The following is a 13419-nucleotide window of genomic DNA, read 5'->3' on the forward strand; positions in this document are numbered from 1 at the left end:
AGAGCACTCCCACAGAGGAACAAACAAACAAACAAAACTCCCAGTGGAGGGGGAGGTACTTTAGTCACTGCCCCACTTGGGGAGTTTGCCGTCCCTTTCAAGAGTGCTGTCAGCTGCCCGGCCCTTCCAAGAGACAGAGAGCCTCTCAGCGGCTGTTGCTTTTACTCCCAACTGCTTAGGCATGTCTTCGCGCTGGCCTGGGCCAGGGCTTACATTAATCACCGTCTCTTTAAGAGCCCCTAATTAGGAATGTCTATGTCTCGAAACCTGGCAATTTATTTCCGAGGGCCTGTCACTTTAAAGGGAGAGAGGCGGTCGGTGGAGAGGATTGGGCAAGGGGCGTGGGGCATGGCTGGCTGGCTGGCTGGCTGGGGAAGGAATGTTATCCCGATGGGTTGTCACTACAGAGACAGGAAACGGATGGCCTAAGGGATTTGGGCCAGCGCAGCCCCTCCTCCCTTTCCCTCCCAGTATCCCATGTAGACTCAAATGGGATTTCGTGCTAAGCGGGGGGGAGGGGGGCAGCATTGCAGAAAAACCAAGGAATTGGGGGGGGGGGTTGAGGTGCTCACCCTCACAGCTAGACTTCTGCTAAACCTCTATGCTTTCGCCTCTTGAAAGCAAAGGCATAAGCTTGAGTTTGTGCTGGGGAGAGTAGGTTGGGGGGGGGAATACCCTGAGGCAGTAGGGTTCTCAGTTTGCGTGTGTGTTCCCCCCCCCCACTGCAAAGAGGTCTATAGCTTGGCTGGCAGCAGCCCCCCACCCCCTTCAGCATTGTGCTGACTGTGGCTAAAAGTGTATATCCTGCCAATTGGCGTATCCTCTTCCCAGATCCCTGGCGCTTTATCCTGGGGTGAACAGGAAGGGCAGCCTGGGAAGGTTCAGGCCAGCGAGAGTGCACACGCAACCCCAGGACTCTCAGTAAAGGGAGGGGTGCCGGCAGAGCCTGGGGAAGGGAGGGCGGGGGGGAGTTACTGCTGCTGCTGCTGCTCCTGGCACCCCTAAGTTGGAGAGAGAGAGAGGGAAGAGTATAAAGTTTCTCCCCACCCCACGTCCCACCTGAACACACACATGCCAGCCCAAGATAAACTCCTGAGAAATCATCACAGGCATCTCCAGATTCCTTGCCCAGGGGGCACTGGGTCTCTCTGGTTTTCTTTTTTTGGAAACATCTGGAGCTTGTTGCTCAAGCAACGCAGCTTTGCTCTCCGTTGTGGGGTGTGTAAGGAAGAAGGCTGAGGACTGGGTAAATGCAGAATGAAGTTGGCGGGGCATTAATAATAATAATAATAATAAATTTAATTTATATCCCACCCTCCCCAGCCGAAGCCAGGCTTAAGGCAGCTAACAACAATAAAATAGTACAACATTCTAAAATCATTTCATTCTAAAATCAGTTCAAATCAGATTAATGGCAACCATTGGGCTAGAGTTCTGTGAGGATTGCCAGAGGAGGGGGTCAGGCTGTGCCCTGGCCAAAGGACTGGTGGAACAGCTCTGTCTTGCAGGCCCTGCGGAAAGATGTCAAGTCCCGCAGGGCCCTAGTCTCTTGTGACAGAGCGTTCCACCAGATCGGAGCCGCAGCAGAAAAGCACCCTGGCTTTAGTTGAGGCCAGCCTAACCTCTCTGTGGCCTGGGACCTTCAGGATGTTTTTGTTTAAAGACCGTAAGTTCCTCTGTGGGACATACCAGGAGAGGCGGTCCCGTAGGTACGAGGGTCCTAGGCCGTATAGGGCTTTAAAGGTTAAAACCAGCACCTTAAACCTGATCCTGTACTCCACCGGGAGCCAGTGCAGCTGGTATAGCACCGGGTGAATGTGATCTTGCAGCAAGGACCCCGTAAGGAGTCTCACCGCGGCATTCTGCACCCGCTGGAGTTTCCCCTAAAGGACCAGCCTTCACTGAGAGTGTGGGACTGTGAGTGCAGTCCTAGAATTGGGACACCAAGAGGCATCTAGTCCAACCCCCTGCAATGCAGGAATCTTAGCTAAAGCATCCCTGGCAGATGGCCGCCCAACCTCTGCATAAAAGCCCCCCAGGAAGGAGAGCCCACCAATTCCCGAGGGAGAACAGCTCTTACCATCAGAAAGGGTTTTTTCCTGGTGTTTAGTCAAGTTTCTTGTAACTTGAATCCATTGGTGAGAGCCAGTGTGGTGTAGTGGTTAAGAGCGGTGGACTCGTAATCTGGTGAACCGGGTTCGCTTCCCTGCTCCTCCACATGCAGCTGCTGGGTGACCTTGGGCTAGTCACACTTCTCTGAAGTCTCTCAGCCCCACTCACCCCACAGAGTGTTTGTTGTGGGGGAGGAAGGGAAAGCAGAATGTTAGCCGCTTTGAGACTCCTTAAAGGGAGTGAAAGGCGGGATATCAAATCCAAACTCTTCTTCTTCTTCTTCTACCCTCCAGAGCAGGAGAAAGCAAGCTTGCTCCAGCTTTCACAGTCTTACGATGTGCCATTACTCGGAAGTAAATATTCAATGGGACTTATTTCCAGGAAAGGTTTCAGCCAATGGACTCTTCAACCACTTTTGATAATGAATGCCATGAGGTAGATAGGATGGAGGGTAAGCAGTCTTAAGGGTCTGGAATAACTTGCAACCCTTATTCCATCAGTGACACGTTAAAAATCGCCACAGCACAAGATGTCCCCCAGACTGTCCTTTAAAATAAATGAATCAATTATTATTTAACCAATCTGGTTTGGTGTACAAAAGGGAGATTAAAATTTACAAAGAGCTAATGAAACCACATGGGACATGGGTGGCGCTGTGGGTTAAACCACAGAGCCTAGGACTTGCTGATCAGAAGGTCGGTGGTTCGAATCCCTGTGACGGGGAGAGCTCCCATTGATCGGTCCCTGCTTCTGCCAACCTAGCAGTTCAAAAGCATGTCAAAGTGCAAGTAGATAAATAGGTACCGCTTCAGCGGGAAGGTAAACAGTGTTTCTGTGTGCTGCTCTGGTTCGCCAGAAGCGGCTTAGTCATGCTGGCCACATGACCCGGAAGCTGTACGCCGGCTCCCTCGGCCAATAAAGCGAGATGAGCGCCGCATCCCCAGAGTCGGCCACGACTAGACCTAATGGTCACGGGTCCCTTTACCTTTACCTTTAATAAAACCACATGTGAGTTCTCTTGTAGAGAAGTGCCTGTAGAATCCAAAAAGTTAATCCCGTGCTGCTTCTGTGGAATTTGGGACTTTTACAAGACAGTTGTGGGGTGGGCGAAATTGGTTTATTTCCCAAGGTAATTTCCATCTATTCCCCAGATACACTAGATCAGGGTTTCCCAAACTTGGGTCTCTAGCTGGTTTTGTACTACCAACTCGCATCATCCCTAGATTGCAGGGATGGTGGAAATTGTAGTCCCAAAACAGCTGGAGCTCCAAGTTTGGGAATCCCTGCTCTATAGAGGTAGGCTGCACTCAATTGCTAGGAAAATAGGAAGCTGCCTTATACTGGTCTATCTAGCTCAGCACTGTCTACACTGACTGGCAGCAGCAGTTCAGGGTTTCAGACTGGTTTCTCCCAGCCCTAACAGGAGATGCTGTGGATTTGAACCTGGGACTGTCTTCATGAAAAGCAGATTTAGGTAGGTAACCATGTTGGTCTGATGCAGTTGAAATACAGTGGTACCTCGGGTTAAGTACTTAATTCGTTCCGGAGGTCTGTTCTTAACCTGAAACTGTTCTTAACCTGAAGCACCACTTTAGCTAATGGGGTCTCCCGCTGCTGCCGCGTCGCCGGAGCACGATTTCTGTTCTCACCCTGAAGCAAAGTTCTTAACCTGAGGTACTATTTCTGGGTTAGTGGAGTCTGTAACCTGAAGCGTATGTAACCTGAGGTACCACCGTATATATAAATAATATATAAATAACAAATAATAATAAATTATATATATATATATATATATTTGTCCAGTAGCACCTTAGAGACCAACTAAGTTTGTTCTGGGTATAAGCTTTTGCGTGCATGCAGACTTCTTCAGATACAGCTGGTGGTAGTGATGGTTGTTAAAGATTTCTTACACACCCTTCACTCTAACGGACAGTCACAACAATATACATATGTCCAGAGTGGCTCAGCCGGAAGAACATGAGGCTCTTAATCTCAGAGTCATGGATTCGAGTCCTGCATTGGGCAAAGGATTCCTGAGCTTGGGCTCAGTTGTCCACCATTGACACCCCTTGACCTCAGAGGCTGGCAACTATCCATGCAACTGTTTTCAATGGATGCCGGTAGCCCAGTTTCTGCCGCCATGTTTCTTTAGGGCACTGTAACAACACAGCGCCAGGAGTTGGGGATGAGCTGAGAGGGCTGGCAAGAGGCCTTGGTTTCACCCACAGGCTGTGTTGTAGAAGATCTCTAGGTGAGGTGTCTCCCTGGTGTAATAAACAAAAATCTGCCCTTATTCCCTTATGGGGGACACAAGAGCCCTTACAGAGTCCTTTGTAGGTTCTCCATCGGTCGAAGAAAATAACAGAGGCCAACCAGAGAATATTGAGAAGCAAAGCAGCTATTAAGTCTCATCTTTATTGAACTGTTGCAACAGGGTGCTCCCCTCACACGCAGGAGATGAGGAGGAACCCAGAACCAAGGTGTGCCTGCCCTTATATAGACATTTTAAATTCCCTGCTCTGAAGCTCAAGACCCCCTTTCCATACATTATACATACATCACAGAAGGGGTGTAACCCAAGACCACACCCCCACAAACATCATACCTACATCACAGAAAAGGCGGTCTACAACAGAAATTTGAATGTTGTTGTTTTTCCTGTTTGCCAGGTTATCTGATAATGCCTTATCTGATTGGGTTTCCTGGTAGTCTGGCCATTCCTTTGAGATGGTGATTACCCAATTCCTGAGACAACAGGAAGGTTCCCTCACCCCCTCTCTCCTTGCAGAGAAAACATTTGGTCAGTTTGGGAGTCAAAATGGTTTCAGGACAGTCTTCCTGTGCTGCTCCAGACATGTGGTCCACATATCTATGTACGTGTTTGCTTGGTACATTTATGAACATTTATTATATATCTAAGACCTTAATTTTTTTATTGTCTTGGAGGGGAGCCAGCACCCCGTCCCCCAGTGCCGTCTGCGAACAGTTTCGGCAGAAATTCCACCAACCCACCACGCACGTTGCCTCGGCCTAACCACCATGGCTTTCTTTCTTCTCTGCGTCCGGAAATGGAGGGATTTTTATTTCATTTTTTGATGGGGTCAGATCATAAGAGCAAGAATTTGGTTCCCCACACCAAATTCCATCCCTGTTCCCTCCTCACCTTCCTTCCCTCATCTCTCTCTCTTTCAGCCGTGAGGAACGACCGCAACAAGAAGAAAAAAGACGTAAAGGAGGAGGTTGTGGTAGACAGCTACGAAATGACACCTGAGCTGGAAGAACTCATCCAGAAGGTCAGCAAAGCTCACCAGGAAACCTTCCCTTCCCTCTGCCAGCTGGGCAAATATACAACGGTAAGAGCCGCAGCGTGTTTTATTTGAATTGTGTACATTGTACATTGAAAGGGATGCGGGTGGCGCTGTGGGTTAAACCACAGAGCCTAGGACTCGCCGATCAGAAGGTCAGCGGTTTGAATCCCCGCGATGGGGTGAGCTCCCATTGCTCGGTCCCTGCTCCTGCCAACTTAGCCGTTCGAAAGCACATCAAAGTGCAAGTAGATAAATAGGTACCGCTTCAGCGGGAAGGTGAACGGCGTTTCCGTGCGCTGCTCTGGTTCGCCAGAAGCGGCTTAGTCATGCTGGCCACATGACCCGGAAGCTGTACGCCGGCTCCCTCGACCAATAAAGCAAGATGAGCGCCGCAACCCCAGAGTCGGTCACAACTGGACCTAATGGTCAGGGGTCCCTTTACCTTTACATTTAGGGCAGGTATATCAGTAACCCTCAACAATGCTAAATGGCTAAGCCATACTTGTAAAAGGCCCATTGAAATCAATGTTACCTTAGCTAGGTAAGCAAAAGATAAAGGACCCCTGGACAGTTAAGTCCATTCAAAGGCAACTATGGGGTTGCAGCGCTCATCTCACTTTACAGGCCGAGGGAGCTTGTGTTTGTCTGCAGACAGCTTTTCCGGGTCATGTGGACAGCATGACTAAACCACTTCTGGCACAACAGAACACCGTGACAGAAGCCAGACAGCACAGAAACACCGTTTACCTTCCCGCCACAGCAGTACCTATTTATCTACTTGAGCTGGTGTGAGCCACATTGGGTTCTGCACTGGTGGAAAGGTGGGATATTAATTCATTAATTTGTATTTATTTTAGTGGGTCTCCTCTAAGTACAGTGGTGCCTTGGGTTACAGATGCTTCAAGTTACAGACTCCGCTAACCCAGAAATAGTACCTTGGGTTAAGAGCTTTGCTTCAGGGTGAGAACAGAAATTGTGCTCTGGTGGTGCGGCGGCAGCGAGAGGCCTCATTAGCTAAAGTGGTGCTTCAGGTTAAGAACAGTTTCAGGTTAAGAACGGACCTCTGAACCGAATTAAGTACTTAACCCGAGGTACCACTGTAGTTGAAAGTGTAAGCCTACCGCTCTTTCCAAGCTACTATATCAGCTCAAGCTGTTGGACCTCAGGGGTCCTTAAGTAAAGCAACAAAGAATTAGATTCCCCAAATGCCCGACATGTGCTTGCCTTTGCCGTAAGGGATGCTGACTGGTGGGAGAAACTCCTAAGCTGTGCTAAGCGTGCGAGCCCTCCTGTATCTGCACAAACACAAACAGAAGATGCAAGGTGGGGAGAAGACGGCAGCATTATCGATCCCTGACCGCTCGTCCTTTCTCTTCCAGAACTCTAGCGCAGACCACAGAGTACAGCTGGACCTGGGGCTCTGGGACAAGTTCAGTGAGCTGGCCACCAAGTGCATTATCAAGATTGTGGAGTTTGCCAAACGCCTGCCAGGCTTCACCACCCTCAGCATCGCCGACCAAATCACCCTGCTCAAGGCGGCCTGCCTAGACATCTTGGTGAGGGGCTACAGCAGGCAACGAGAGCTGACCAGGGAAGCGAGGGGTGTGCGGCCTTTGCCAGGGGGCTTCATATAATGCCGGAGGCAAACAGTGACAACGGAGAGAAAGAAAAAGCTTCACCACCCCTTTCTGCAGGGTTGCCTGAAATGGTGCAAAATTAAGCATCAGCTCAGGTAGTTCTGCTTCTGCTAACTGTACAGAAGAGCAAGGAGTAAGGGAGGATGCTGAAGCCCCTTTTTGTGTGCTGGGAATTCTCCTCAACTCCGTCTCTCTCTGTCTCCCTGGGCATCTTCAACCACTTCTGAGCCCGTTATTGTAGGGGTTAAAGGCCAAGAAGCTTACTTGAGAGGCTGAGATTCTCAGGACGCTGAACTCTCACCTAATACACAGAATTTCAACCTTCTTTGCAGACCTAGGGCTCATCCACACCTGCTTAACCCGTGCCTAGAAAGCATGGATCCGAGCAGTTTTCCTCATTCCCAGGAAAGGCCCACTCCTAAATACTAAATCAGAGCAAATGTTAATCCAGAGAAAACCCGAACTGCCATTTGTTCCAACTGAGCACTAAAGAGCATTTTTTCCCTGGGTGAAAGCAGTGGGACAAGAGGGAGAATGGATAACCTCTAGTGAGAACCTCTCCCTTATTAAAAATTGTAGAGTTAGAATTAGAATTGTAGAGTTGGGAGCGATCCCCAAGGCCATAGCTGTCAACGTTTCTCATTTTTTAAGGGAAATTCCCTTATTCCTAATAGGATCCCTCGCAAAAAAAGGGAAAAGTTGACAGCTATGCCTGAGGGTCATCTGGTCCAACCCCTGCAATTCGAAACCATACCAGACCCTGCTTAGCTTTGCAGATGTGCTAGCAGTTTTATTGCTGCCCCACTTGAGGACATTCTAGACGTGACCTTCTTCCTGACCATCTTCTCTGTGCTCCCCTCCACCTTCTGCAGATGCTCCGTATTTGCACCCGCTACACCCCAGAGCAGGACACCATGACCTTCTCGGATGGGCTGACCCTGAACCGCACCCAGATGCACAATGCTGGATTTGGGCCCCTCACGGACCTGGTCTTTGCCTTTGCTGGGCAACTGCTGCCTCTTGAGATGGACGACACAGAGACAGGACTGCTCAGCGCCATCTGCCTCATCTGCGGAGGTAATGGTTGTGCTGCAGCCTCCACAGGCATTGTTATTAGCCTTGTCTTTAAAGGTAAAGGGACCCCTGACCATTAGGTCCAGTCGTGACTGACTCTGGGGTTGCAGCCCTCATCTCGCTTTATTGGCTGAGGGAGCCGGCGTACAGCTTCCGGGTCATGTGGCCAGCATGACTAAGCCACTTCTGGCGAACCAGAGCAGCACACGGAAACGCCGTTTACCTTCCCGCTGGAGCGGTACCTATTTATCTACTTGCACTTTGACGTGGTTTCGAACTGCTAGGTTGGCAGGAGCAGGGACCGAGCAACGGGAGCTCACCCCATCGCGGGGATTCGAACTGCCGACCTTCTGATCGGCAAGTCCTAGGCTCTGTGGTTTAACCCACAGCACCACCCACGTCCCAGCCTTGTCTTTAAGGGCTGGCAAATTTTGTAAGATTTCTAAAACACTGCTGGGAAAGGATAGGAAATGACATCTGCATCAGCAGAAAGCCTAGAATGGTATCATAACGTAAACAGCTGTGTTTCCAAACTTGGGTCTCCAGGTGTTTTAGGACTACAACTCCCATCATCCCATCCAAGTCCCATCATCCAGACTACAACTCCCAGCAAGACCAGTGGTCAGGGATAATGGGAACTGTAGTCCAAAAACAACTGGAGACCCAGGTTTGTGAGACACTGGTCTACAACTAGAAAGGCCAGAATCTTCTATTAGAACAATCACACCGGTAATTTGTACACACATTTGTATAATTCTGCTAAATGGTTGCATTCTTGGCGTTATGGCCCAGTTTAAAGTGCTGAACATGCCTGTTTCTGAATCCTACATGGCTGTCTTTCCAACCTCCGCAATGCAGTAACCTCTTCCTGATGGGCTGACCTTGCATTTCTGCCCCACCTTTCGATAAAGAACTCAAAAGACAAAACCAGCAAAACAAACAGCACTGCCTGTCTCTTCGTCCCCAGATCGAATGGACCTGGAAGAGCCGGAGAAAGTGGACAAGCTACAAGAGCCACTACTGGAAGCCCTGAAGATCTACGCTCGCCGACGTCGGCCCAACAAGCCTTACATGTTTCCCCGCATGCTGATGAAGATCACTGACCTGCGGGGGATCAGCACCAAAGGTGAGAACAAGCCCATCATCAACCCATTGCCACATAGGCAAGGGGGTAGGATTCTTGCGAGCAATTACACCCTGGATGTGAATGCGTGGTGGCTGGTCCCCGCTGGAATTGGTGGGGCAGAAGAAGGCAAGGCAGCCACCAGTAGGTGGAGTCAGAGCCAACTCATTCTAATTTTGTCTCCTGTTATGTACTGAGTTGAATAGGATCCAAAAGGCAGCAGTCTGATTGGTCCTAGAACAATAGGATTCAGAATGCAGCTGTCTGATTGGTCCTAGAGCAATAGGGTCCAGGATACTGCAGTCTGATTAGTCCACTGGAGTCACCCAATCCAGCTCCAGGTGGAAGTGAATCCGCAACCTGATTGGCCTGCAGGAGAATCCCGGAATTAGCCAATCACATGGGGCCCATTGTGTAAATAATGTATATAAAGCAGACATTCTGGGGGAACTTCCATTCCTCCTCACCACTATGAGCTAAATAAAGAGCATGAAATCCACTCTCGACTCCAAGTATATTTCACCTCTATTCCCTTCCCTACCGTCAGGCTGCCTGGATAGCTCAGTTGGTTAGAGCATGGTGCTGATAATGCCAAGGTTGCAGGTTCGAACCTTCTAAGGGACAGCTGCATATTCCTGCATTGCACGGGGTTGGACTGGATGATCCTCAGGGACCCTTCCAACTCTACAATTTTATGATTCTAGATTCAAGAGGAAGTTCAAAGCCAGATGCACTTGTTGGACTGGTTGTAAGTCAGAGGGCAGGCAGCTGGCAGCTGGTTAAGGGCAGACTGAGCATCTTCATATAGCTACACATTTTCCCGGCATCTCAAAACATGATTATTGAGAACCAACAACTCGTGGCGCATTTGTTGTCACCCCTGCCGTTTTCTGTTTTCCCGAGCAACATTCCTCTGTGTGTCCACTCTGGGCAAACAGAAAACATTGCATTGGACTGCTTTTGTGATGATAATCCCAAACCTCCCTTCTTTCCCCTTCTCCCCCAAACAGGGGCCGAACGAGCCATCACCCTTAAGATGGAGATTCCTGGTCCCATGCCACCACTCATCCGAGAGATGCTGGAAAACCCCGAGATGTTTGAAGATGAGTTGTCGCAGCCCCCGCCCCTGGCAGAACCCCCCAGCTCTGAGGAGAGCCCTGCAGATGCCAAGAGCCAGGAGGAGGAGGAGGAGGAGGAAGAAGCCCCCTAGCATCTCAAAGAGAGCCAGGATCTAGGCTAGGAAAGGCCGGGAGAAGGAAAAAATGAAAACCCTTTCCACATCTATCTCTTCCGTCCTTCCCGCTGCCCATTTCCTCCAGGACTCTTTGCCTTAATACTTGGGCCTTTCCTGCAGGCCGCCGGAGTTGGGTGTCACGGCAACAGCTAGGGAGACTCCACATTCCCCCCTCTTTGGCTGCCTTTGGTGACTTCTCGGGCGGTGTTGGATGCCTCTTGCCTTAAACCTTTCCCCTCGCGGGGCCCTTGGATGTATATTCTAAACTCGCCTTTGCCCCTCGAACCCCAGAGCTCTGCCAAAAGCCCCAGGCCGCCTGCCCAGTTGCGTCGGGCGCCCTCAAGCCAAATATCCAGGAAAGCCTCCAAGGGGCTTAGACTGGGAGACCTCTCCTTTCAAAACGGGAGGAGCTCCCGCTGTGCAATCCGCCCCCCTCGCACTCCTGCCTGTGGGAAGAGGGGCGCCTCGAGAGCCGAGGGAGAAAGATTCTGCGACATGTGCCCCCAAACACACACCACACCGCACTCCTGGCCTCCTCCCTCGTGACCTGGTCCACCGTCCCGGCTGGATGCGAACTGTACCCTCCCAAGCCAGGAACCCAGGCATCCGGGACACTATTTATTCTAGTCTCTGGAGGCGGGTAGAGGGATTTCATTTCTCTCCTGCATCCCACCTGGCCCCCAAATGCACACAAGGATCTCGGACCAATGACTATGCAGAATGGGGAGAGTGAAGCCAGGATTTCAGCATACATATATATCCCTGTTGTGGGATTTCTGGATGTGTGTGTGTGTTCATGACCATCTCTTGCGGATTCCATGGGGTTGTGGAGTCTTTGTTTTTGAGGGAGGTGAGTTTCACGGGCTGGGGGTGTGTGTCTTTTTTTGTTTTTTGTTTTTGTTAGCTGTATAAAGCGCTAATGTTTTATTGTTTGGGGCAGAAATCAATCCCGTATCAGGTGTGTGTGTGTGTGTGTGTGTAGGAGGGGGTGGGGGAGAAGAGGGGCAGCAGTCTGTCCTTCCTCCCTCCCTCCCAAGGCAGAGGGGGCAACAGGGGGCGTGGCTTGCTGTCTCTGTTCTCGCTTGGGATGCTTTTGACCCCGGTGCTAAGGATTCTGGGAAACAGACCCCAAAGGACACTAGATACCAAAGATATTGAGGAAAGGGTGAGGGTCGGGGGTGCCAGAGCTGCAGACTTGAACCCATTTCCTGTCCCTCAGGGCCCTCTGCTGCCCCCTACCCACAACCTCCCCCCTCCCCAGGGAGAACCAGCCACTCTCTGCTAAGGTTGTGTGGAAAGGGGGACTTGGCAGGGAGCAGCGGGACACTGTTTACCGTAACTGGCAAAGTTTTCTTCCCCAGCACTTTGATAAAGGGGAAGGGACGGGTCACTCCTGCTCTAGGAAGCTTTGTTTCCAATTCTCCCAAGGCCTAAGATGGGGAGGAGACCTGCTTTGCTCCACAGCTCCAATGGACCAAATATGGAAAATGCTCTTTCTTCTCCTCCCCAGAGGGCAAAAGACTTGCAGAAAGGGGTCTCCCACCTCCCCTTCCCTCTGCTCCTAGCAATACGAAAGGAACCAAACCCGAACACTACAAGAAACGAAGGTTGGGGAGGGTGGCATCGCACCAGCACCCTTTTGCTGGTGTTCCGCCATCGGCAACTGCGATTCCATCTCGCCCTACATCTGCTTCATCAGTGGGGGGAGAGAGAAACTGCTGCTTTGGGAATGAGAGCTGAAGGTTCTGCTGCCCCTTGCTGGCCATGAATGGGGCAAGACTTTTGGCGGATTTATTTATTTGCCTATGTTTACACCAGGGGGGTGGGTAGCACAAAGAGTTGCACCTTCACCCCCACCCCAGAGCAGGCGATGAGGCGGGTGGAACAGCCCCCCCCCACAGGAACGAGAGGCTCTGCCGAAAACTGCCTTGGCTTCTTCCCCCAGTCATTTTAAGCTGCCAAAATGAAACGAATTAATGAAATAAATACCCCAGGCCTTAAGATGGGGTCTGTTTGTTGTGGGGCGGGATGGAGAAGAGGGTGAAGCCCTTCCGTGATGTTTACAGACCAGCTTTCCATGGTGTTTTAGAGGAATCTGTCCTGTCCCTGCACTCCCAGCTGTGCCGCAGAAGAGGGGACTTTTCTATTTTTGCAAAATAAAGCGACGGAAACTCAAAAACATGGCTTTTCAATTTTATTTGTCTCTCAGACAGTGTGTGCGCTCGTGTCTCTCGCTGTATTTTTTTTACCTCGCTCCAAATTTTAAAAACTGCATAGAATTTGCATCCTGGTGTGGTGTGGAACAGCAGCATTTTCTGATACCCACCGCCAGAAGTTGAAATAACAGCCACCCATTTCTGGATCAAGGCAAGTCTGGATTACATAACCTTTGTTTCATAATAGTTCTGCTTTCCTTAGCAACCCATTCTGACAGTAGCCTAGAAAATGTTCCAAATACCATATTTTTCGCTCTATAGGACGCACTTTTCCCCCTCCAAAAATTAAGGGGAAATGTATGTGTGTCCTGTAGAGCGAATGCAGGCTCCTTGGCTTCAGCGATAGCAACGCGAAGCCTCCGAAGCCCAGAGGGAGCGCTCCCTCCGCGCTCCTTGGCTTCGCGTTGCTTTCGCTGAAGCCTGGAGAGTGAGAGGGGTCGAGTTCCCGCTGCTTCAGGTTCCTTTCGCTGAAGCCAGGAGAGCAAGACTCCCCTGGCTTCAGCATAGAGGGAGAACTGCGCAGCGCCCCTTCAGCCAAGCGGGAGGAGAAATGGAAGGGGCGCTGAGCAGAGAGGGGAAGAATTTTTTTTTCTTGTTCTCCCCCTCTAAAACAAGGTGCATCCTATGGTCCGGTGCGTCCTCTAGAGCGAAAAATGCGGTAAGCAATATCTCAGCAAGGTTTAGGCTTACCTCTTGGTTGTTTCCAACACCTACG

At 50.5% G+C, this 13419-nt stretch overlaps 1 protein-coding gene across 3 annotated transcripts in view; it reads left to right on the forward strand.

Moving 5' to 3' along the window:
* Window positions 1–12667, forward strand: part of RARG (retinoic acid receptor gamma) — a 127732-nt gene extending 115065 nt beyond the window's left edge. For all 3 annotated transcript variants that reach the window (XM_081848973.1, XM_081848974.1, XM_081848975.1), the window contains 5 exons: window positions 5305–5465; window positions 6800–6976; window positions 7930–8134; window positions 9099–9257; window positions 10265–12667. In XM_081848973.1, the coding sequence (XP_081705099.1) occupies window positions 5305–5465; window positions 6800–6976; window positions 7930–8134; window positions 9099–9257; window positions 10265–10464 (902 nt within the window). In that variant the 3' untranslated portion in view covers window positions 10465–12667. The remainder of the gene's footprint in view (window positions 1–5304; window positions 5466–6799; window positions 6977–7929; window positions 8135–9098; window positions 9258–10264) is intronic.
* Window positions 12668–13419: the final 752 nt, after the last annotated feature.

Source organism: Podarcis erhardii (assembly GCF_964252035.2).
Source record: "Podarcis erhardii genome assembly, chromosome: 2".
NCBI lineage: Eukaryota > Metazoa > Chordata > Lepidosauria > Squamata > Lacertidae > Podarcis > Podarcis erhardii.